Source organism: Acinonyx jubatus, chromosome A2 (genome assembly GCF_027475565.1).
Source record: "Acinonyx jubatus isolate Ajub_Pintada_27869175 chromosome A2, VMU_Ajub_asm_v1.0, whole genome shotgun sequence".
In the NCBI taxonomy this organism is placed as follows: domain Eukaryota; kingdom Metazoa; phylum Chordata; class Mammalia; order Carnivora; family Felidae; genus Acinonyx; species Acinonyx jubatus.
This window is the reverse complement of record NC_069383.1, coordinates 38,889,816-38,913,825: the sequence shown is the minus strand read 5'-3', so window position 1 is coordinate 38,913,825 and position 24,010 is coordinate 38,889,816. Positions and strand designations below refer to the sequence as shown.

General features: G+C 34.3%; 1 protein-coding gene across 5 annotated transcripts in view; it reads right to left on the bottom strand.

Annotated features, from left to right (window-relative positions):
- Positions 1 to 24,010, bottom strand: part of IMMP2L (inner mitochondrial membrane peptidase subunit 2) — an 873,838-nt gene that overhangs the window by 206,023 nt on the left and 643,805 nt on the right. For all 5 annotated transcript variants that reach the window (XM_027075286.2, XM_027075285.2, XM_027075290.2 and 2 more), the window contains one exon: positions 1,788 to 1,890. In XM_027075286.2, coding sequence (XP_026931087.1) covers positions 1,788 to 1,890 — 103 coding nt within the window. The remainder of the gene's footprint in view (positions 1 to 1,787; positions 1,891 to 24,010) is intronic.

The window sequence follows — 24,010 nt, the reverse complement described above, 5'->3', positions numbered from 1 at the left end:
AGTGATATGACAAATGTTTTCCTTCTATAAAGTTTCTTCACCTAATTTTGACAAATAAAAACAAAACTAATTAAGTGAATGGACATTAATAGCTTAGCCTACCCCATGGACTAAGGGCCTCTCTGCTTGTTTGTTAATAACAATTAAGAAGGGAAGAAAACAACCACTAAATTTCAAAATGGTTTGGGGCCTCTGATTCTTATTACTGGTAAAAAAACACCGAGGGTTACATGCAATTCTCTGTATTCTGGCTATCAACTCTATCTTTTCCTTCCAAAATAAGAAAGCATGTAGAATAAACTGATTGAGGATTATATTAATTATATAAGCAATATTGCTTATATTATTGCTTATAAATATTTATTTATTTATTTATTTATTTATTTATTTATTTATTTATAAAGGAAAAACAAACCAATCTCACATATTAGTACTTTATTATTCACCACACCCCCCACATCTGATAACAAAACCCAATAATTTTAACACTTGATTTCAGAGTCACTATCCCAATGAGTTAAAACCCAAACTAAAGTTAACCAACATTTTAATGTGGATTTGGCCAACAACATGATGCACTAAATAGATTTAAACTGATTGATGAGAGAGAAATAAAACTGCTTTTAGATTATTTCTTTTTGCCTTCAAGTTGCTACTAAATTTCTTCATAACAGTCACTTCTATGACACTATTAAGTGACCTGTAGGTCACATTTCCAATCTGTTCATTCCATCTTTGATATACCCTAAGAAGATTAAATTGCATTTTTGTAATAATTACTCTTCAAAAGCATAAAAGACCTTAGAAGGTTTTATTATCATCACTGAAACCCCTACTCTCAAAAAAGACATAGGAGTGGTCTCATATAAGGTTTTCTTTCACTTCTTACTGTACTTTTGGCCAAAGGTAAGTCAAAGTAGCTGTTCCTCCAGTGACAATAATAGTAATCTCTCATAATATGTCATGGAAATTATTTTATAGAGATGTCCAACACTTAGTTTTACACAAAAGAATGTGGATAACGTTCTTTGCAAACATATCTGAAGGTGCTCAAAATTAATTTATACATACATAACAAATATAGATATGCCCAGTGGTAAGAGAATCTAATTGGCTAAAGATCCAAGTTTTTAAGTAGACGTAGGTACTAGAAATCAGGTCTAGTTTCTATTAACTAAAATATTCTTCACTTTAGTGGTTTCAGGAGTTCAGAGAATTTCTATATGCATTCAAAATGAAAAAAATTACAAAATATCAGTTTAGATGTATATTTCATAGACTATAAACATGGCATAAGGAATGTCTGCATTTCTTCTACAAAATAAATGTGGACAAAAAAAATGGTACTAACCGTTATGATTTCCATTATACTTGCATTTTTAACAAACAATTTAGAAAATTGATGCTTATAGGTCTTTTACACATTTTATCTGTTAAGCAGTAACTGAAAACATAAGACAAAGAGCATTTCTGTGGAGAAAAAAAACAGACCTTTCTACTGGGATTAGTCAGCCAACTGAAACTATCTTTGGTACTTTACTGAAGGGTCTAATTTCTTTACTATGAAACACACGCGCGCGTACACACACACACACACACACACACACACACACACACACCTTGACAGCTTATATCATCTATCTAATATTTAAAAGGAATTGTCCAAATATAAACTGCTCCACTGTGAAATTCATGATCAGTCGTGCTTGGATTACCTGAGCAATCTACCTGACATAATTTTGTTCCTACATGTGACATCCAATTATATCATGCGACAAATGACTTACCGGCCCAAAAGAATTACTGTCAAAACTGTGTCCATGATGATCACCTTCAACCCAGATGTGACCCCGGGGAACTTTGACATACCGGTTTTTGTGTCCCATAGTTCTAGAAATAAAGAGCATATATAACCATTGAGATGAGAATGGAAAGATCAAATAGTTGAGCATACAAAGAAACAGAGGGCAAAATGCTGTTATAAAGATGCAACAGATAATTACAGGTGAACCATGAAGCTACTCTATATCTTCATTTTTAAGTAACATATGGTTAGGACGTTGTAAACCAATGCACAGTAAAATTTTTTTCACTTTTCGGTAGGAAAGAATTTTGTGCTTAAATAAAATGCACTAGCACCAAATACAAAGTTTTACTACTATAATTCTCAATATCCTGGATATATTTTTATGAAATAAGCTCTAACAAAATATAGATCTATTTATTTTCTGACATTTGCTTTTATGTCAATGTTCAACTTGATCAGCTGTAATCTTTATTTCTTTAGTCAAATAAACTTCTCAAACCAACAGACAGCATTTTTCATAATGTCTTAATACTCTAAAAATAAGCATATATAAGAGACAACAACAAAAACCTGGATGATATCTTGTCAGATTGAAACTATCAGTATCAGCTAAAATTGTTTTGATCAGTATTATTTTATTTCATAAATTATTCTTTAAAATGAGAAAGTTTTTAACAATTTTGAAGACTGTTTAAAGATTGATGATCAATGATACACATTTAGTGGAACATTCTATATTCTTAAGGCTGACAAGGAAATGGAATAAGGAAAGGCTCTCTCATACACTATTGGTGACAATATAAAATGATACAACATTTTCTCCTATTTTACAATTTGGGGCTTATTTTCAGCAAATTTGTTAATAGACTAAAATGTATATGCCTTTGACTTAAGTTATTATGCTGGCAGAAATCCATTCCAAAGAAATAATCAGAATGTGAACAAATACTTATCAGGAGTATTCAACACAAGTTTTTTGTTTGTTTGTTTTGTTTTTTAAAAGAAAGGTAGACTGCCACATGCAGTGCCTCATTTGGATGTGTCTGGAATCTTAGAAGCTTGACAAACTTCTGTTCTACAAATGGACCTGGGGAGCTTGTTTGGAGGTTTTAGCAGGGGAGTGCAGCTACTCCCATACACTCGAAGAACTCTATCTGGGAAGGTAATCCACTTTGACAGAGGGAGCAGCTTTAGGAGGGACACACAGGGAGCGGTGAGGGAGGAAGGGGACATCCACCTAGCCAGATGGGTGGAATCAACCTTGGTGAACAATGGAGTGAGAAATATCGCAGCAAAATCACCCTCACATTCTCAACACATGGTTAAAGAAATTATGATACAACCAATTTAATAAAAGGAATGAGATTAGAATAAAATATTACCCAATTCTATAATAATAAATTCTTTTGGGGGAAGAGTCTGTTCTTTTTTTTTCTTCTTTTACTCCACAAACATTTTGGGAAATGCCTAACCTAAAGAAGCTTCTCAATAAATGTTGGTTGAATGAATGAATGAGTAAACATCACCCCCAAGTCTATAGAGTTAAGCACAAAAACTGAGCTTTGTGAGCTATTCTTTAAGGTAGAGTCCCTTTCAGACCATTTCTGTTAGTTAGCAAGTTGTATATGTGCAGAATACATATAAAAGGAAGACTACACATAAATTGGTGCTATAGAAATTGAAACTATTCATTATCTAGAATGGTTTTTAATTTTCAAGATAACTTCAGTGTTGAATTACTTTGCTTGAGCTCAGTAAATCATTCATGCAAGGAAGCATTGTTGTAGCCATTAGAAGCCCACAGTAAGTTAATGACTGTCGTTTATTTTTAATTACTACTAGGAAGAAGAGTTTCAGCTTTTTAAAAGAAAAGCAAAAACAAGTTGAAAACATCTCACCATCATATACTCTGTAATATAAGTGTTCTTCAATTAAAATCTGTCAATTAGTTCTTGACATCAATACTGCTTTTATCATGAGAATGCCTCTAAGAACTAATATCCCACATCAAGTGTTAATGATGGGAGAAGACCCTTTTACTTAATTGTTGGCAAGGCAGACTCTCCTAATAAGTCCAAACATTTGTTCACCTTATTAAGCTGGCTATTTAGAATAGTTAGAAAGAAAACAATTGCCCATTTTGTCTCTTCAAGCAGAATTATGAAATAAAACCAGCATAAAATCATTTCTGCAATGAAATGGTAGATGTTAACAAGCAGTCTTCTGGAAACCAGAAGAATGATATAAAAAAAAGTCAGATTGAATTTCAGTATCCTATGAACGAGGAGTCAAGACACTTGTGATAGAAAGTGACAATATCATAAAATCACCAGTGACAGTCACAATTTCTTTGCATTGACCATCTTATCTAAAATATGTAAATACACCCATCTTCCATCATTTTCTAGCCTCTTACAATGCAGCTACTAACACTTGACATTCACTTGCTGGTTTCTTTGTTTACTGGCTATCTCCCCCCACGTAGAATGTAAACTTCGGCACATTGCATTGTTCACTTTCTTTGTATTGCTAGAGCCCAGAAGAAAGCATTGTACAAAACACTCAACAAGTATTTGTTGAATAAATGATCAAATGAATAACTGAAGAATGAAGAATACTGCAACAAAAGCAGAATAACAGAATGGAAAGTTCAGAGTCTGGAACCGGACTAAACCAGTTTTAATCTCGCTACCATAACTCATAAGCAATCTTGTGCAAGTTACTAAATTTCTACCTCCATCTGCCTATCTTTAAAACAGGAGGAATAAGACATACTCTAACTGGGTTGAGAGGAAGGTCAGTAGTTAAATGAGACTATAATGGAGAGGTTACTGTAGAGCATAGTTTCTGCAATCAGCCTATTTTGGCTTTTATATCTGGCTTAACTCTTTCAACTTCATGTGACCTTGGGCAAGTTGATACAACTTGTCAGTTTTCTCATTTGGAGAATGGACCAAATAACGGTACCTAACTCAAAAAGTTGTTCTATGAGTAAAGTGGAATGTATTAAACACTTGATAAATGGACTCTCTTATATCTGAGACTTTTTTAAGCACTCAGTATACTTCTGATATACAGTGGGAACCCAATAAGTGGTAGTTATTATTGCTATTGTCTTCCTTTGTCCACTATTTTCTTTCTTTTCAAAATTCAGAATGTGTTCAGCCTCCACTATCTATTAGCATCAGTCTCTTAAAATTACCTGAGCTACGCTTCAATAATTTCTTTTCACCACAGTTTCACTGTGACTATAGACTATTTTTTATGGTACGATAAATCTTTTTTTTTTTTCCTTTTTATTCGTATGCCCTTCTGGGATACTCTAAAATTTATATGTGAAAACATAATCTATCTGTTTGTGCATATTTAAATATGCAGAGAGTAGTAGGTGAAAAAACTCTCTATTTGTGTTTTTTCACCAACTAATCACTTGCATTTTTGAATGTCACAGTGCTAATATGAGTGGTTTACCTCAATACCAGACAGGTGTGAAAGAACACTTTGAACTGTAGCACTCTGATAAAATTCACTCCATTTACATAGTGCATATTTCTCAGGTTTCAATCTAACTTTTTAAAAAATAACCCAAAGTATCTTTAAAAAATATGATGTTAAAATATCGAGCTGGTTCCTTTTAGGACTGCCAAAGAAATATAATACTCCTAATAGAATTCCTCTGGAGAAGGAATTTTAAATAGCTTTTGTGCTTCTGAATTCACATAAAAGAAAGACAAGATAATCTTTTAGGTGATTTAACAGTTAAGTGAGGTGTCAGCATACAAGGTTGTATGTATCTATGGGTTGCAAATAATTTTGGTTTGACAGTCAAAAATGAGTTCTGTATGGTATTTTAACTACCTGTCTACAAAGAGGCATTTTTAGTACTAGCTTTACCAAGACAAGTTACCCAGGTCTTATAAATGGAATGAAGAATGATTGCCTCCAATTTGATTTGACCTTGAAAACATTTTTTAAAAAAATCTCAGTCTTGGGGCGTCTGGGTGGCGCAGTCGGTTAAGCGTCCGTCTTCAGCCAGGTCACGATCTCGCGGTCCGTGAGTTCGAGCCCCGCGTCAGGCTCGGAGCCTGGAGCCTGTTTCGGATTCTGTGTCTCCCTCTCTCTCTGCCCCTCCCCCGTTCATGCTCTGTCTCTCTCTGTCCCAAAAATAAATAAAAAACGTTGAAAAAAAAATTAAAAAAAAAATCTCAGTCTTTTGAGTGTCATCAGTTGAATACAAAATTATCAACATAATCCTTAATACAAGTAGGAAACAAATTCATATTTAAAATATTTCCCAAATACACACATGCATGAAGACACATTCTTAACTTAGGTAATTAATAGTAATAATTCATGATTTATTAAAGTATTTTTATTTCTTTTTTTAATTTTTTTTTAATGTTTCATTTATTCTTAGAGAGACAGAGCACTAGTGGGGGAGGGGCAGAGCAAGAGAGGGACACAGAATCAGAAGCAGGCTCCAAGCTCTGAGCTGTCAGCACAGAGCCCAATGCGGGGCTCAAACTCACAAGCCATGAGATCATGACCAGAGCCGAAGTCAGATGCTTTACCAACTGAGCCACCCAGGCGCCCCAAAGTATTTTTATTTCTATATTTTTCAAATGATTATACTGATTATCCTCATTGTCCAAAGCAGTGCTGCCCTGAGTATGTATACTACTCTCTGGATCCTAGACACCTGGATTTTTATTGTCCTGAAGGGAGTAGGTGTCACCGGCTCAGGAATCAGTCAGATCAGGAATTGGAACCAGATCCCTTCTATCATCATCATCACTGATAGACTGGACTAGGGGGGGGAAAAGGTCTTGATGGTAATCAGGAAAGGAAAACAAGGACAATTGTCTATCTAGGGTTGGCATCTAGAAGAGACAATAATTCTCCCTTGAGAATCTTTGTCCTGCTCTCAGATAAGATAGGAGTTCAAATTCATACTTCTTGTATGGTCTAACAAAGTTAAGAATTAACTTTGAATTGTTAGGAATCTGGCAGAAGAAAATTTAAGATTATTCAAGAATAATCCTTCATTTCAGAGTTTGCTATAGATAAGTCCCAGCCAGTAAGAGCTCATAATTCAAAACAACACAACTCACCAGGAAATAGCCAGTATTAATGAGTCAAGACAAACAACAAATAGCAGAATTAGACCACCAGGCACTTAAAATACTGGATTTATCAAACATAAAATATAAATTATACATATTTAAATATTTTTAAAAATTAAAAAGGGAATTTTAAAAAATGAGCAAGAAACACTACCCTATTTTGAAGGACCTTTGAAAAAGAATCAAATAGCACTTCTATTTATTTAAATATTTTTTTGACATTTATTTATTTTTGAGAGAGAGACAAAGTGTGAGTGGGGGAGTGGCAGAGAGAGAGGAAGACACAGGCTCCAGTTTCTGAGCTGTCTGCACAGAGCCTGACGTGGGGCTTGAACTCATGAACCATGAGATCATGACCTGAGCTGAAATCAGTTGATTAACTGACTGAGCCACCCAGGCTCCCCTAACACTTCTAAATTTTAAAATGCAGTGGCCCTTTTTGGCCACTCTGACTAGGAATTTATCCAAGGGATACAGGAGTACTGATGCATAGGGGCACTTGTACCCCAATGTTTATAGCAGCACTCTCAACAATAGCCAAATTATGGAAAGAGCCTAAATGTCCATCAACTGATGAATGGATAAAGAAATTGTGGTTTATATACACAATGGAGTACTACGTGGCAATGAGAAAGAATGAAATATGGCCTTTTGTAGCAACGTGGATGGAACTGGAGAGTGTGATGCTAAGTGAAATAAGCCATACAGAGAAAGACAGATACCATATGGTTTCACTCTTATATGGATCCTAAGAAACTTAACAGAAACCCATGGGGGAAGGGAAGGAAAAAAAAAAAAAGAGGTTAGAGTGGGAGAGAGCCAAAACATAAGAGACTGTTAAAAACTGAGAACAAACTGAGGGTTGTTGGGGGGTGGGAGGGAGGGGAGGGTGGGTGATGGGTATTGAGGAGAGCACCTTTTGGGATGAGCACTGGGTGTTGTATGGAAACAAATTTGACAATAAATTTCATATATTAAAAAATAAATAAATAAAAAAATAAATAAAACAAAACAAAATAAAATAAAAATAAAAAAAATAAAATGCAGTGGCCCTTGAACAATGTGGAGGTTGGGCACTGACCCCCAGTACAGTAGAAAATCCTCATAAAACTTTTGACTCCCCCAAAACTTAACTATTAATAGCCTACTGTTGTCCAGAAACCTTACTGGTAACATAAGCAGTCAACTCACAAAATACATGTATTTTGTATGTTATATGTATTCTATACTGAATTTCTACAAGAGTAAGTAGAGAAAAGAAAATGTTATTAAGAAAATCATAATGAAGAGAAAATACATTTATAGTAGTATTATATGTTTATCAAAACAAATGTACATATAAGAGGACCCACCCAGGTCAAATCCGTGTTGTTCAAAGGTCAACTGTAGATGATTAAATATGTGAACAGAAAAGCAGATTACTGAAAGCTAAAGAAAGAAGTAATGAACTGGAATATATATCTAAAAAAGTTACTTAGAATTTAGAAATGAGAGGTAAAGAAATATAAGAAAATGTAAGAGATGTTAAGAGACATGGAGGACATTACTAGAATATGTAACATAAGTGTAATCAAAGTTCCAAAGGAAGAGAATAAAAGAAAACAAGGAAAAACAATATTTGAAGAGACAGTAGTAGAGAACTTTTCATAATTGATGAAAGCATAAATTCACAGATTCTGCCAACAGCAGAACAACAGCAGGACAAGTACAAAGAAACCACACCTTGCTATAACATAATGAATTGGTAGAACCCTAAAGACCCTCTTCCCCTCAATGACAAATTTCTGAGAAGCTTCCAGGGGAAAAAAAGATTATCTTCAAAGGACTAACCATTAAACAGCAGAGTTCCCATATTAGGGTATAATTTACATGAAATATAACACAAACATTTCAAGTATGCAATTCAATGAGTTTTAGCAATCTATATAGTCCTATAATCACTAGATCAAGATCTAAAACATTTGAATTATCCAATAAAGTTTCCTCAGGCCCCTCGGCAGGCAAATCTGCCTGAGTCCCATTCTTGGCTCCGGACTGAGGACTGAGATGCTTTCTATTACTACAGTTTTGCCTTCCTAGACTTTTCTACATATAAAATTATTCAACATGTATTCTTTTATTTCTGGTTTGCTTAAATTAATCTAATGTATTTTAGATTAATTCATGATCTAAATAAACTGTTGGTTTATCAAGCAATAGTTTATGGACACTTGGGTTGTTTCCAGTTTGGGACTCTTATCAATGAAGCAACTATGAACATTTCAGTATATGTATTTGTGTGGATGTATGTTTTCATTTCGCTTGGGTACATATCTGTTAGTGAAATGGTGGCGTCATATGGTAACTGAAGTCTTGGGTAAGTTCAGGTATTCCACACCTCACCAACACTGGATAATTATCACTCTTTAAACTTTAGCCATTTTAGGGCCATACAATAGTTTTAATATGCTTTTCCCTAATTACTAATGTTTCTGAGTATGTATTTGTCATTTACTTTCTTCGGTGAATGATTTAAAGTTTTAAAAATGAAATTCAGTGGTTTGTCTTTTTATTATTGAGTTGTATAACTTTTTTATATAGTCTGGATATAACTCTTATCAGATATATGTTTTTGCAAATAATTTCTCCTGACCTGTGGCATGTTTCCTTTTTTAAAAATTTTCTTAACACTTTTCTTCAAAGAACAGACATTTTTAATTTTAATGAGTCTGTTTAGCAATTTTTTTCTTTTATAATGCATGCTTTTTATGCCATAAGAAATCTTTGCCTAATCAAAGCCACAAATCTTTTCTTCTATTTTTTTCCACTTTTCTAGTTTTAGGACTTTTTTTTTCTTTTTTAATATAATACAAAAGGAAGCTCAAGTTCTCTTTCTTTCTTTCTTTCTTTCTTTCTTTCTTTCTTTCTTTCTTTCGGATATCCAAATTTTCTTGCACCATTTTTTTAAAAAAAGACTATTCTTTTCTTACTTGAATCACCTTGTGCTGTGGATAAGTTATGTACACTCAGAATTCTTATGCTGGAGCCCTATCTCCCAGATGGAGCTGGGACCTTTGGGTGATAATCAGGTTTAGATGAGGGCAAAAGGGTAGGGCCCTCATGAAAGATTAGTGCCCTTATAAGAAGAGAGCAGAGAGAGCTTGTCTGATCTCTCTCTCCTTCCTCCACTCCCCATTCCTACTCTCTCACTCTGTCTACCATGTCACAACTTATACAAATAACATGCAGAAAAGGAAGAAATTGATTTAAAATAAAATTTTCTAAGGATTTTAAATTTTTCTAGTGAAGAATTTATTATCTTTGGACTTTGTTCAGCATGCATTTAAATCATTTTAGGAATTGTAATGGAAATATAGTCTATAACTCCCTAATAAGTAGACAGAAAATAGAATTAAAACACCTCCATTAATGCAAAACAATTCAATAAATTAAAAAGCAAGTAGAAAAAGCAGGATCAATAGAAAGCACAAATAAGACGGTATTTAAGTACACCGGTAATCATAATTAAAGCAGATGAATTAATAAAGCTAATTAGAAAAAAAATGATTGTCCAACTGTGTAAAAATTCTAGCTACATGCTGCTCATAAGAGAGACACATAAAACAAAAGGATAAAGATAATTTGATAAATAATAAAATGATAAATCAGATAAATAATAGCTATATTAGTACCCAAATGAGATCAGGTCTCTTAAATGAGAATGAAGTGTCTACAGGACCTGATCATGAAACCACTGATGTTTATTTTATCCTATGGAAGTATTTGAAGCAGGGTAGTAAGCCTAAAACTCTTTAATAAATAAAGTTAAATTTTGTTTATTAAAATCTATGGTCAGGGTCAATATTCTAAAAAGTCCAAAGATCTCTGCTGTAACAACATGATAAACTTTTCTACTGTTCAGTATAACCATTCTCTTTTCTAACTTTAAATGCTACCAATTGTTACATTTGCTTTGTATAAAAATGTTGAGGTATGGAGACTCAATACTCTTTTCCTTGGAGTTTGTATTGAATTAGAATTGTATGTAATTTAAGAAAAAAAGAGAAATGTATGTAATTAATAGAGGGTGAATTTAAGCAAATTAGGTGATAATATTTCTAGGAAGTTGAATCACCTAGAGCTACCTGTAAGTGAGGACATTTCTTAAGATCACAGTTGGAAAGACACCAGCAGTGATCTAATAAAACTCCTTTTTGGATACATAAAATAGAGACAAAAAGCATTTAGGTGAAGTCACCTAGTTAGTTAATGGCAGGGCAAAGACTGTATAACCAGATTCTATAATTTCCTTTCCATTGTACCATGGATCATAACTACTTGAGATTCAAATAATAGGTCTTAACATCTTTTCACTGGAGAAAAATGAAATGTCATTCTCTAAATAGATTGTAGATTGTTGCTAGGTGATCAGAGCAAATCTATTTAGTTCATTTAAACCAAACTTAGGTTGATACATTCTCACAATAAAGTTGCAGAATTAATTTTATAAATTTAATATGAATGCTCTTAGTATACCTAAGAATTTTTTTAATGAAATTCCTGATGTACTTTTAAGAAAAATAAATTTGGATTATAAGAGCGTAGATGTGACAATTTCCTTAATATATAGAATGCTTTCTCCTGTTAAACATAATTATTTACAATATCTATGGCTGCCCATAAAAATCAGTGTAATTGTTAGTGAAAATTTGAGAAAGATATCAACATTTATCAAGCACTAGATTCCACCCTTGCTAGATCAGGCCATGTATATAATACATATTTAGGCTGTGCGGATCAATCTGGCAATGAGGTGGCAGTTTATCCTGTGTTACCTTGTGAGTAATGGTTAGTTTATGAGGATGTTTATGAACCCTATGAGAAACATGACTCTGCTTTTTCATTCCTGTTATAAACACATGTCGAATGACTACTATGTGAAACAGTATAAATAGGGTGGGTGAGGGCACAGAAAAGAATAAGATCTTGTCTCTACTACCAAGTTTATAACTTATACTGTGATTCATAAGCAGATAAAGTCTGTGAAATACATGTGACAATCTACCAAAGAGTAAATTTAACACGTTGGAAGCATCTGCAAGAATGTAACTGATGAAAGAGGAATTAATAAATGAACAAATGTCAAATGTTGCTAACTGCATAGGCGTTCAAAGGATGGTATTATTTTAGTCTGGAATAGACAGGAAAGGCATATTTGAATCAAGATATAAAGAAGGAATAGGTAAAAGGTAACAGGTAAAGATGGCAGTATGGAACTCAATATATAGCATCATAAATGCTATGATAAAGATTTTATAATGAAGACTTTTTTGTATTATAATAATAGTATACAAAAAATAAACATATTTAAGTCATTTCATTCTAAATATATCATTAATTTTTCTCTTATTTTCCTTAATTCTTCTTATTTTTCTCATATTCTAAATGCTATTATAATATATCCAATATTAATTTATACTAGATCATATTAAGTGAAGAGTATTTAAGTAGGTAAATATATTATTGAGTTATATCATAATTATAAATGTATAAGCTATCTGAATATACAAAAGATAACTCCAAGTAGTAAAGAAGGTATCTAACTTGTATATATTTAAAGTTGGTTTTCCTAACATGATAAAAACATGAAATGTCAAAGGTTTAAACACCATAGTCAATTTACCTATTGTTAAACTGGATTTTTTTTAATGCTTATTTATTTATTTTGAGAGAGAGAGAGTGCACACGAGCAGGGGAGGGGCAGAGACAGAGGAAAAGAGAAAATCCCAAGCAGGCTCCGCACTATCAGTGCAGAGTCTCATGGGGCTTGATCTCACATGAGATCACGACCTGAGCCAAATCAAGAGTCAAAGGCTTAACCGACTTAAGCACAATTTACATAAAACGGTGGGCTTATAATGCATAATTTTGTTTTCCAAAACAAATCAGTGTTTATTATAAATGGTATTGTTGCACTTATTCACAAAGTCCTCTCTCAAAGTAATTTCCTGGGTATCTGTATTATTCGTCATTTACTTCAGTAGGTTTTTCCCACATGCTGGTTGTACAGGGGGGAAGAAACACATTTCAGTGCTTTTTAATATAAGGTCCAATTATGCTTAAATATTGGAGGAAATATGAACAATTTCCCTTCCATTCACTCTAAATATTCTTTTTAGCATTAAAAAGAATATATACTATTTTCTTTATTTCCTACAAACAAAATTAATGAGCCTTTGGATTAATTACTAGTAATCAATTTTTAAATTACTAGCAATTAATTTTTAAATCTCTAGTAATTTATTACTAGTAATTAATTTTTAAATCACTATTTTTTAAGTTTTAATTACCCACCAATAACATTTCCAAGTATAACTACATCACAAGAAGCAATTGGAATTTGGTTAAATTTGAATTGAGATCTTTCTTTTTACATGACCAATATTGCAAAATAGTAGAGCTACCTAATTAATGTCAGCAGGGATTCATTTAATCATCAATCATTTCTCCCAACTGAATATTCTTTAATACATCTTTATTTAACAGTTTCATTCAAACAAATAGTATTATAGACAGAGAATCTAATGATTTCTTTAAAGTCACCATACTAGATTACACATTTGACAGCTACAGATTACTCTTCATAAAATATAAATACGAATAAAATAGGTTTTAGAAAGTACCAAAAAGGAGGACTTGGTAATTCAAGCCCTACTTGTTTCATCCTACATGAATCTGTATTATAAACCCATAATATCTAGAATACCAGAGTACCATGTAAACATCTGAGTGAATTGCTTGAAAGTCAGACATGTTTTTCTTTCTCCATACATTGGACTATGATGTGGTGGCACAGTCCTGACCAACGAATACTAGGGGCTACAAAGCATGAGAGGCTCTGGGTCAGAATGCCTGCACGCCAAGTTGTTTTGTTGTGAATATAAAGTTTATCTAAAGCTTCTCGGGTATTTTGTTTCATACTTACTTTTGAATATTTGCTATCAACGACCTAAGCCTCAAAGAGCAAAGAGCAATCCTCTCAACTTCCAAGAAATATGTTCTTGACTGTAAGCCTGTTTTTTCCATTATGGAAAACAGTATTCAGAGAATGTGCGATTCAGATCAGAAAAACAGGATATCACTTTTAATGAGGTTTATTAAACTTCTAACGTAACCCAGAATAATATTAAACAGCATAAAATAGCTCTCTATATCCACTGAGTTTGGATATAGTATGAATGTCTGGCTTTTAAGAAAATGGATTCAGGTGGATAAAGTGAATCTTGAAAAGATACGATTTCTCTTTTGTTGCATCTTATAAATTGAAGAGTCAGTCCTCCATAGTCACATCTTCTTGATATTCTGCTGTGCAGATAAATTGCTGCCCTTTTAAAGTAAATTTTTAAATAATATAAATCACTGTATGAAACTTAAAACCAGAAGGAAAATTCATAGCTAAAAAGAAAAAAAATAGGGTTCACTTTTCTTTATACTTGAAGTCCAACAACAACTTCCTTCTTCCTTAACTACCATACTGGTCCAAGCCACTAGCCTCTCCTTCCGGGACTCCTGCAGTCACCTTCTCACTGGTTTTTATGTCTCTATTTTCTACTATTTTTAATCATTCTCCACACAAGTCCAATCCGGTCATACTCCTGCCCTGTTGAAAAGTTTCCAATGGCTTCCCATCACACAGAATAAAATCCCAATTGTTCATTGTGACCTCCAAGCCATTACATCCAAGAATTCCCAGTCGTGGCACTCTAGATGGGTTAAGTCAGAAAATTCTTAGTCATGAGTAGCTGTCCTCTGTAATTTAGGATGTTTAGTAGCATCCTGGGCTCCCACTCGCTAGATGGCAATAGCATCCCCTTCACAGTTTTGACAGCCAAAATGTCACCAAGCATTGCTAAATATCTCCAGGGTGGGGCTGGGAGGACAAAACCTCCCTGCCTCCAGGAATCACTGTTTTACACGATCTGTTTGCTCACTACACCTTCAGTCTCAACCCCTCTTGCTCATTCTACCTCATCCACACTAGCCTCTTCAATGTTCCTCCAACACACCAAGAGTCCTCTGGACTTTAGACCTTTTCTGCACTTGCTATTCTCTGCACAGAATGGAATGATCTTTGCATTGTGTCCCCGTTTAAACATTCTGTCCAAAATAGCTCCTCTTGTCACCCTTTACTGTTTAGCACACTTTTCTTCATAGCACTATCTGTTCCTGGCTTTATAATCGGTCTTATGGCTTACTTGATTTTTGTCTATCTTCTGGACTTGACTGTAAATTCCATGAAGGCAGAGACTTTAAATGTCTTGTTCAACCCTGACTTCCTAATTCCTAAAACAGTACCTGTCTGTATTCTCAATAGGTGCTCAATAAATATATATTGACTAAATAGGTGAGTGTGAATTCTGATAATAGTCCTCTTTATAACACTATAAAAAAATCAAGGTTACTCTTTTTCACATTTTTAACAATAGCATCATATAGTATCTTAAATTGAAAAGGATTTGATACCTTCAGACAACACAGTTATTTTACAGATAAGAAATTGGAGACCTGGAGAGGTTAGTTTGTCAACAGTGATTGACTTAGTTTGTGTTCATTGACCTTTAAAAATCAAAATGGTAAATACCAAATTTCAAGGCTTCTCTTTATAGTCTTCCTTATGGGCATTTTACCCACATCGATGGAAACTTCATTTACAAATCAAATGTCTACAGAATTTGAATCAAACATAAGTATAGGTATTGAGTATAAGATACTTTAAGAAGGCTATCAGTTGCCATCTTGATAAATGAGGATCATTTTGTCTTAGATTTTTAGATAGGAAATTCCCTCAGGATCATACCAGATAGTAAAAAGAGTAAATAGTTTACAGAAATGGTTTAAAGAATAGTTTATAGAAATGAAATTAATTTATGGTCATAAACAAAAATAACTCAAAATATATACAATATAGAATTAGATCACTGGCACCAGCACTATCTGAATGGATTCATTTTGTGGACTTTATAGACTAATTTGATCGAAGTGTGCCTAGGAAGATTAAAAAGTTAAGTATGGCAAAGCCTCTGACCTCAAGAACCTTATAATATAGTGCAAAAGATGATGTACATAGAAATTACAACGCAAAGCAGAACATGATAAATGCTGGATGCGAGATATAATGATGATGATAATAAAGAACTATCTACTGAGTATTTATTATGGACCAAGTAGTATAGTAAATGACAGTAATTTAGGCTTTGTCAAACAAAGAAAATAATAAAGGATTTGAACCCAGATACACAAAAGCCTGCGCACTTAATGACTATTCCATCCTCCTTTAAGAAAAAGATTAATTCCAGCTGACCTGAACTTGATCTGGGAAATTAGAAAAATACAAGTATGGGCATGAGCACTATAAAATGCGACAAAAAGTACATAGATGATAAAGTGTATCAAGCATCCATGTTATAAAATCCCTGTATTCTTTGGTTTGGCTAGAATGCAGTTTAGAAGAAGCTAGCAAATGTATGTTACATTTGGGGATGGACTGATGGTAGAGAAACTTAAATATCAATCTAAGAAGTATACACTCTATTTCTGTAGGCAATGGGAGACAGTTGAAAGTTGTTAATAAAAAGTGACAAGTTCACACACAATTATCTTAACAGGACTTGCCCAGGGCAAAATGGACACAGCTGAATGTTCAGCTGCCAGTGAGAACCATTCTTCCAGATACATTCAATTCTGCTAATCTCATACCATAATGGAGCCCTTACTTTCTACACATACCAAGATCCTACTGATTACAGGGACAATATTTCAGTGTACATGGTGTGTAACCACTTCATTTTGGGGTGACCATTCTTTTTGAGACCTAAGAGCATTCACCTCACCCCCTTGTTTTAGGGGCTTGCTAGACAGACATATCACCAGGAAAGCCCAACATTGAAGCACTTCAGGTTTACAGCTCTAGCACGTCTTAGGTTAAATGGCTATTTACCAGTGAAAGTGAGTCCAAGAGAAGCGTATGTTCCCTCATAAGTACCAGAACCACATAATTAACACAATCTTTATACCTTCTGATTAGATTTCTACCCCATTCTAATAAAAGCAATCCTTTTTCACCCTTATCAAAAATCATTCCACTTAGATAATAAATGCTTATAATTATATCCTCTTCATGATTACAAAATATCACTTTGATTAGATGAAATAGGCTTACCATGGAAACCACTACATCTACCTAAACCCCATTTTGCTGTTTACTGCTAGTTAGGTATCACATTTCATAACCTGCTTTACAGTTGTGTATCTATTACTAACAGCTTTCCCTTTTACAAATATTCAGACTGACCACAATACTTAAAAATACTTTAAAAAGTTTTTGGAGCTGTTTATTCTCAAGTCAAAATTTTGCATGATTCCTTTGTCATATGGGTTCTATCCTCAGCACCATAATATCATTAATCATTAAGTCATGATCAAGCCCTGTAGATTTATCTTGGATAGGATACTAGGATTAGACAAGTTTATTACTTATCCTTATATTTATATATCTTAATATTTTTATAAAACTATCCTGTCATGTCTTCCCCATAAGAGAAAAAAAAGTAAAAAGACTGAATACATTCATTTCCTCCATATTTTTAATTACAATATATGTTTTTTCTGGGTAGTTGTTTCTTTTTCTTTTTTTTTTTTTTTTGAGGGGGGGGTTAGTTATTTCTAACAGACATTTAGAGGAATACACAGCCAGTCTTGAAAGGTCTGGAAAGAAACTGCAGATTAGGTGATATCTAAAACTAACAGATGAATCAATTTGCAAAAAGAAGGGTAGGAAAAGGCATATCAGACAAAAGAGAAGCACTTTCAAATGCAGAAAATGAGCCACAAATAAAGGGCCACATATGTAAATACTGGAAGAACACTGAATTCTGTGGTTTGGCTAGTGGGTGGGTGTGATGGTAAGTATGGTATCACATTTCAGAGACATTAGAAATCCTCTCATCCAACACAATCCATATTGATATTTGTCAGATAAATATTTTTTAAGTAGGCAAGACATGAAATTATACCAAAAAATTATACATTCTTTTCTAAATCACATCATTGTATTGTATTATGAAACATAGAATGCTCAATTAATTCAATCTCTTGAGAGAAGAAGTCATTCTTTTTGGGTAGAAGTCCACAAGCTGAAGCTCCAACAAGGCTTTCTAAACCATACTCTTACTACACTGTATAGAATTCCCAGTTTTATTTTCTTTACCTCAGAGTGAAAACTTTAAGACAATTTGTGACAAAATCTGAATAAAGAATCCTTTGAGACTTTTACAAATTTTTCTCCAGGCTTTCCCAGCTGTCTCACCACACGGGACAGCTATTTAAAAAAGAAAATTCATTGTAAGTTAGTCTTTCAAGACATTCGACTGTTTTTATTTTCTTATTCATGTTTCATCAAGTCACATAATAATTAAAGTAAATGTATACAGTAACAGGTACAACTGGCAGAAACATGTTTGGAAATAACCACCACTGATTTTTTTAGGCTGTACATTTTAGCTAGTGGGAACAAGAGTACCTAGCATTACTAGAGCGTAACCTTTTAGCTGCGAGCATGCTGGGTCATAACCTCAGACAGATGTTTGACAGAAGGAATGAAGAGCTTGAGTGAATCAAGGTGGTCCAAGAGAAGGATTCATTTGTGAACAGCATCTGTTTAGTTCAGCGTGACAGAAGAGAAGACAGGAGAATACAACAGCAAGGAAAACTGCAGTTGGAAAGAAAAACCAGATAGGTGCTGTGATCTAGGCTCTTAAATCAGGGAGCCCATCAGGAAAGGCAATACGAGCAGGGTTTCAGAACACAGACTCTGGAGCTAGCCTACCTAGGTGTGAATGCTGTCTCTCCACTTATTAGCCATGCCACCTTGGGCAACTTACTTAAACCTTATGTAGTGATACAGTTTCCACAATTAAAAAAAAAAGTTGTTATTCATCAGGTGTTGTTAGGATTAGATGAGTTAATATTGTAAAACACGTGCTTAGAATGGTGCCTGCTCAAAACAGGTGCTCAATCAACATCAACTTTATTATTATACCAAAAGTGATGGCTGGTAACCATTTCTAGATTTGCTGTCCCAGGACACAGCCACGACAATATATGTAAAGTACTTTGGGCAGTGCTGGCATGTAATCAAGTTTTTATATTAATTTGTGGTGGTTGTTGTTGGCCATTTAAAAGTTTCCAAAGAAAGAGCGATCAGATTTGTATTTCAGAAGGAACCATGCCGACAGTGAGAGGGAGGAACTGAGCGGTAGGTGGGGGCCAAACCCCAAAAAGGGAGAATGTTTAGTAGGTTACTGGTGCTGAACACAGACACTCCCAGGCTGGAATGGTAGAAGACAAGTTAAGAGTCCAGACACTCAGGTGGCAGAACTGACAATAATTGCTACTTGACCAGATGCGGCTCATGACAGAGAGGAGGTAAAGACATCTACTGTGGAAGCTGTTTTCTATGCAGCTGCATTCACTACCTTTTGGTTTATGGGTAAATTCAGGAAAGTAGTAAGAAAGTCAAAGCAGATATTTCTAAGAAATTCACAAAATCAGATACAAAAGGAGAAAAGGCCTTATCTTTATAAACAGAAACTCTGCATGCAACAACCTCAGTGTTCAGAATGAACTGACCTCTACCTTATTAAGCCATCAAACTTCTCTCTCCCCTTCAAAATTATTTATAGTTTAGTCTCACTAAACCATGCAGGCATTCTTTGAAGATCCAGGCATGAGAAGTCTTGTGGAATAATTCTTTGAACATCTTTTCTTTAATATGAACTTGCTGGATAACTGATTTAGTGTTCACTCTACTGAGAAAACTCTGTACAACAAAGTTGAGTAGTAAAAGCCTTATGCTCCTTCTACTGAAACGTAAAAGACTTTGAGGATGTTTCAGATATCTCTGTGTATAGCCTTCTCTGGAATCAGGCAAATATTGATACTTAAAATGCATTTAAGGTTTCCAAAACCAGATTGAGGAAGGTACCATATCCTTAAGAAACTGTCAACATGCCCTCTTTTTTGTATGAAAGACAAAAAAAAAATATTGGCTCGATAGATAACTATGAAACTACTGAAGCCTTATTTTCAACTATTTATGCTTAGAAGTCTTTTCATATGCTTTTAGAATCTTCTGTGCTTTAGAGGGTTTAGATAAGGGGGATAACAATGTTATAGAAATATGTGTCTATGGAGTAGTAAAATAACTGGACTCACAAGGGAAATTTAAATTCTCACTGTGCTTCATTTAATAAACATTTCTTGAGTACCTTCTAGGTACCATGCCCTGGGAAACAAAATTAAGCAAAAATTAGAGACAGTCCATCTTTTCAAGGAACTTCAAATCTAGTGGGAAAGAGGGACATTAATCAAGTAATCACTCAACAACGTGCTAAGGTCTTAGCTGGGGTAAGAACTATAAAAAAAAGTTACCTGAAGCCACAAATACTTCTAACAGGGAAATCTGACTTAGTCTGGGAGAGTGAAGGGGACTGTATAGAGAAGGAACATTTCAGGAAGATTGAGAACATATGCAAAAGTGCTGTGTCTGGAGGAAATCTAGGGCAGTTGAGTAACTCAAAGAAAGTCAGAGTGGCAGGAGGGCGGGCAAGGAGAGTGGGAGAGTAGTAGCAAATGAGGGAGAAGTCGTGAGCAATGTCCAAACTGTGGTGCACTTTGCTGGGAGAATTAAAGATATTAGTGCACCGATTTTGTTTATCCAGTTGGTTAGGTGCCTGAATAAATAGTTTAGTCAAGGTAGATGAGATAATTGCATACTCAGTCACAAGAGAAATGAGTTCATTTAATATAGAAATTCACTTATTGACGGCTCAAAAAGAAGTACCTTATGAGGCATGATAGGGTGTAATGAGGTTATATGACTTTCACCTAAAGGTTCTTGAGAAAACTTCCAATGCATTAACAGCCAGAGTATAACACCATGAAATTACTCTACTTCTGCTACCCAGGAAACAGGCTATATTAAGGCAAAATTTTGAAGAAGGAAACATTCACCTCAAGAGCCTCTGACTTTGGTGAACTTCTTTCTCTTTCAGTGGCTACTCTCTGCATCTAACGTGCCCTCTAGGCACTCTTGAGCTCCCTCTGCCCTGAGACAGCCCTACAACAGCAACCTCCCCTCCATCCACCCATCTCCATCTTCTACCTGCAAACACCGAGGGATTGTAAATTCCACCTACCATTCCCACTGTTCAGTAAACTGTATCTGTCTTCACCAGGGAAACAGAAGAGTAGAAAGATTCTTGCTCTCATGAGTTAGGGGAAGAAGCCTAATACTCAAGAAAAGTGGAGGTGTTAAGGAAGCGTGATACATCCTTAGGAGTGCCAAAGAAGGAGATACACATGGCCCAAAGCTGACTAAGAGAACTTCGAAGTACAGGAACTTCAGTTAAGCCTCGGGCTGAAGAGGAAAATGGATGGGTTAGGTCATTCTAGAGTGAGCAACACTGGCATCTGGCATGAAAACAGAGACCTGGGATGAAGCATGAAATATTAGGACCAATTGAACAACAACAAAAAAAACCCAGAACATTCAGAGGAGAGTACTGATAAAAATAAAATAAGGATAGCAAGTTCTTAATGGCTCTAAACACTACAGTGAAGAGTTAGGTCCTTCCTCTGTTGCTACCTGAGATCTGCCGGGAATCATGCAGCAGAGTAACTTAACAAGAGTTGTAGTTTAATAAACTGTTGCAATGAATCTTGTGTTATCCACTCTTTCAACATATATTTACTCAATTCCTATAATACGCCAAACACAGTGTTAGATACTAGGGAGGGTAGACAATAAGCCAGTGTGTGTGTGGGGGGGGGTATTCATTATTACAAATGTTGAGAAGTTTGATGTAGATGACAACATTGTGAAAAGAAAGGAAGTATCTCAAAGACTTTGACATTTTTTTCATAGATTAATCACTGAGCTGAAAAAAGGGCATCAGAGCTGACTCTGTAGTTTGGAGCCTATGAGATGAGAAGACTGTTATATCAAGTAGAAGACTGGGTCACATTTGGGGGAAAGATGATGAATCTCATCTATGAATTTTGCTTCAGGTGATGAGTGCCTTCATCAAGGGGAGAGATCCCACTGACAAATGGAGCTCATGATAATCCTCTCTTCTCACTATTTCTGGTTGACAATACATAATTCTAGTAGTTGGGACTCATAATATTATACCTAGTTATTGAAGAAGATATTTTTGATTCAAGAGAAGCTTTGATTTCAACATTCTGCCTTCAGGCTCATGTTAATGAGATTTAATATAGATGGCATCAAATGGGAGGATGGCAGGATGTGTGAAAATCAAAGATATTTAGGAAAAACCACTATAATTTACTTTTAAATGTATGTGAAGTATGTTTATGTATTTATGAATATACATAATCACTTATATTTATATACATAAATAAATGTGTCTGTATATATATATATATATATATACACACACACACACACACACATTTATATATATAAATGTGTATCTGTGTGTGTGTGTTTATCAAGCATTTCTTCAAGATGTCATCCAAATAAATCATCAGTAATTCCACATATATCTTCAAAAGGCATTTTTGAATACTTTTTACTATTTAAGATAAGGCATAAATATGAGCAATTAGAAATTAAAATTCGAATATACACACAGCCATAGAAAAGGAAATTACTCAACCAAGAATTGCACGCTTGCTTGTCACAATTTACCTGAGCTATCTTCTATGGTAAGAAGTTTAAATCTAAAAGACAGAAGTTATAAAAATGCATGAATTCAAATTCAGCTTTAAAAGTAAAATTAAAAATACATTACAAAATGTAAATCAAAAGGCATTAATTTATGCTAAGATTGCCTTTCCCTCCAAGGGTTTTTAAGCACTCGGCAAACTTGATTTTAGCAGTCACGCTCTCATTTCAATTATGTGGAAGTTATTCTATCTTCACGGACACAAAAACAGAAGAATGAAGAATAAATGACTTGTCCTTGTTTAAACAGTACATCAGAAACTGCACAAATAGAGAAATTTATACGTGTAAATGCTAAGTACCCCTAATACACCAAGTTGGCTAAAAGAGGCTGAAAGTAGAGTTTTGAAAAATCCTCTGGGGCTCAGGAGTTAAATGTATGGCACCGTACAGAACCGTATATGTTTTTATTTCTCCATCTTGATAACAACATCCCTGTTCTCTGTACTGTGAACACACGCAAAAATGTGTGTGTTGCATTTATCAAAGAAGGAAGAGACAATCATTACTGCTATCTACTTTAACCTGTCTAATCCTTCCATTTCTATTCAAAATTTCCTAGAAAATTAATGTATTTATTTCAGGGACTTGATGGGACAGTAAATATGTATCAAATTAATTTCCTCTACTGAAATCACAGTAAATGCATTGAGAAATTTCTCCTCTTGGTTGGTAGAAGGAGTTTCTAGAAGGCTTTCTATGGTATAAGCAATGTTAAAAATAGTGGCTAGGCATCCATACTACAAAACATAGGTCTGGCCTTTACAAATACACTCTCTTCCAGTATCCAGTTAAAATGCAAGAAACAAATATACAGACAAACCAAAGACAAAAACTCTCAAGTACACTATACATGAAAGAAGGCAAAATAATTTATCACTCCCCTTCTTTTTTAAAAAAAATACGCAATTTGGCCGGACCTGTCGGATTTGCAAAAGTGTGAATACCTGGGCCCAGCAAATTTGAGACTCTATATAGCAAGAGCAACTGCAAAACTTATATGAACATGAAAGCTGCAACATTGTTTTTAGTAGCCAAAACATAATGAACAATATGTGATCAACAATAAATAAATGGCTGAAAAAATATAAGTATTTAAACTGTGGAATGCTGGGCATCAATGGCAAGTCATGAGTTAGATTTGTAATGATATAATGTTCATGACAGATCTCAGACTGGAAATATCAAGTTAAAAAAAACCCAAATTTTGGATTTCAAAAAAAAATCAGAAACATTCAGGTACGTATATATATGCTTTTATGAGCATTAAAAATTATTTAAATGTTAAGATTG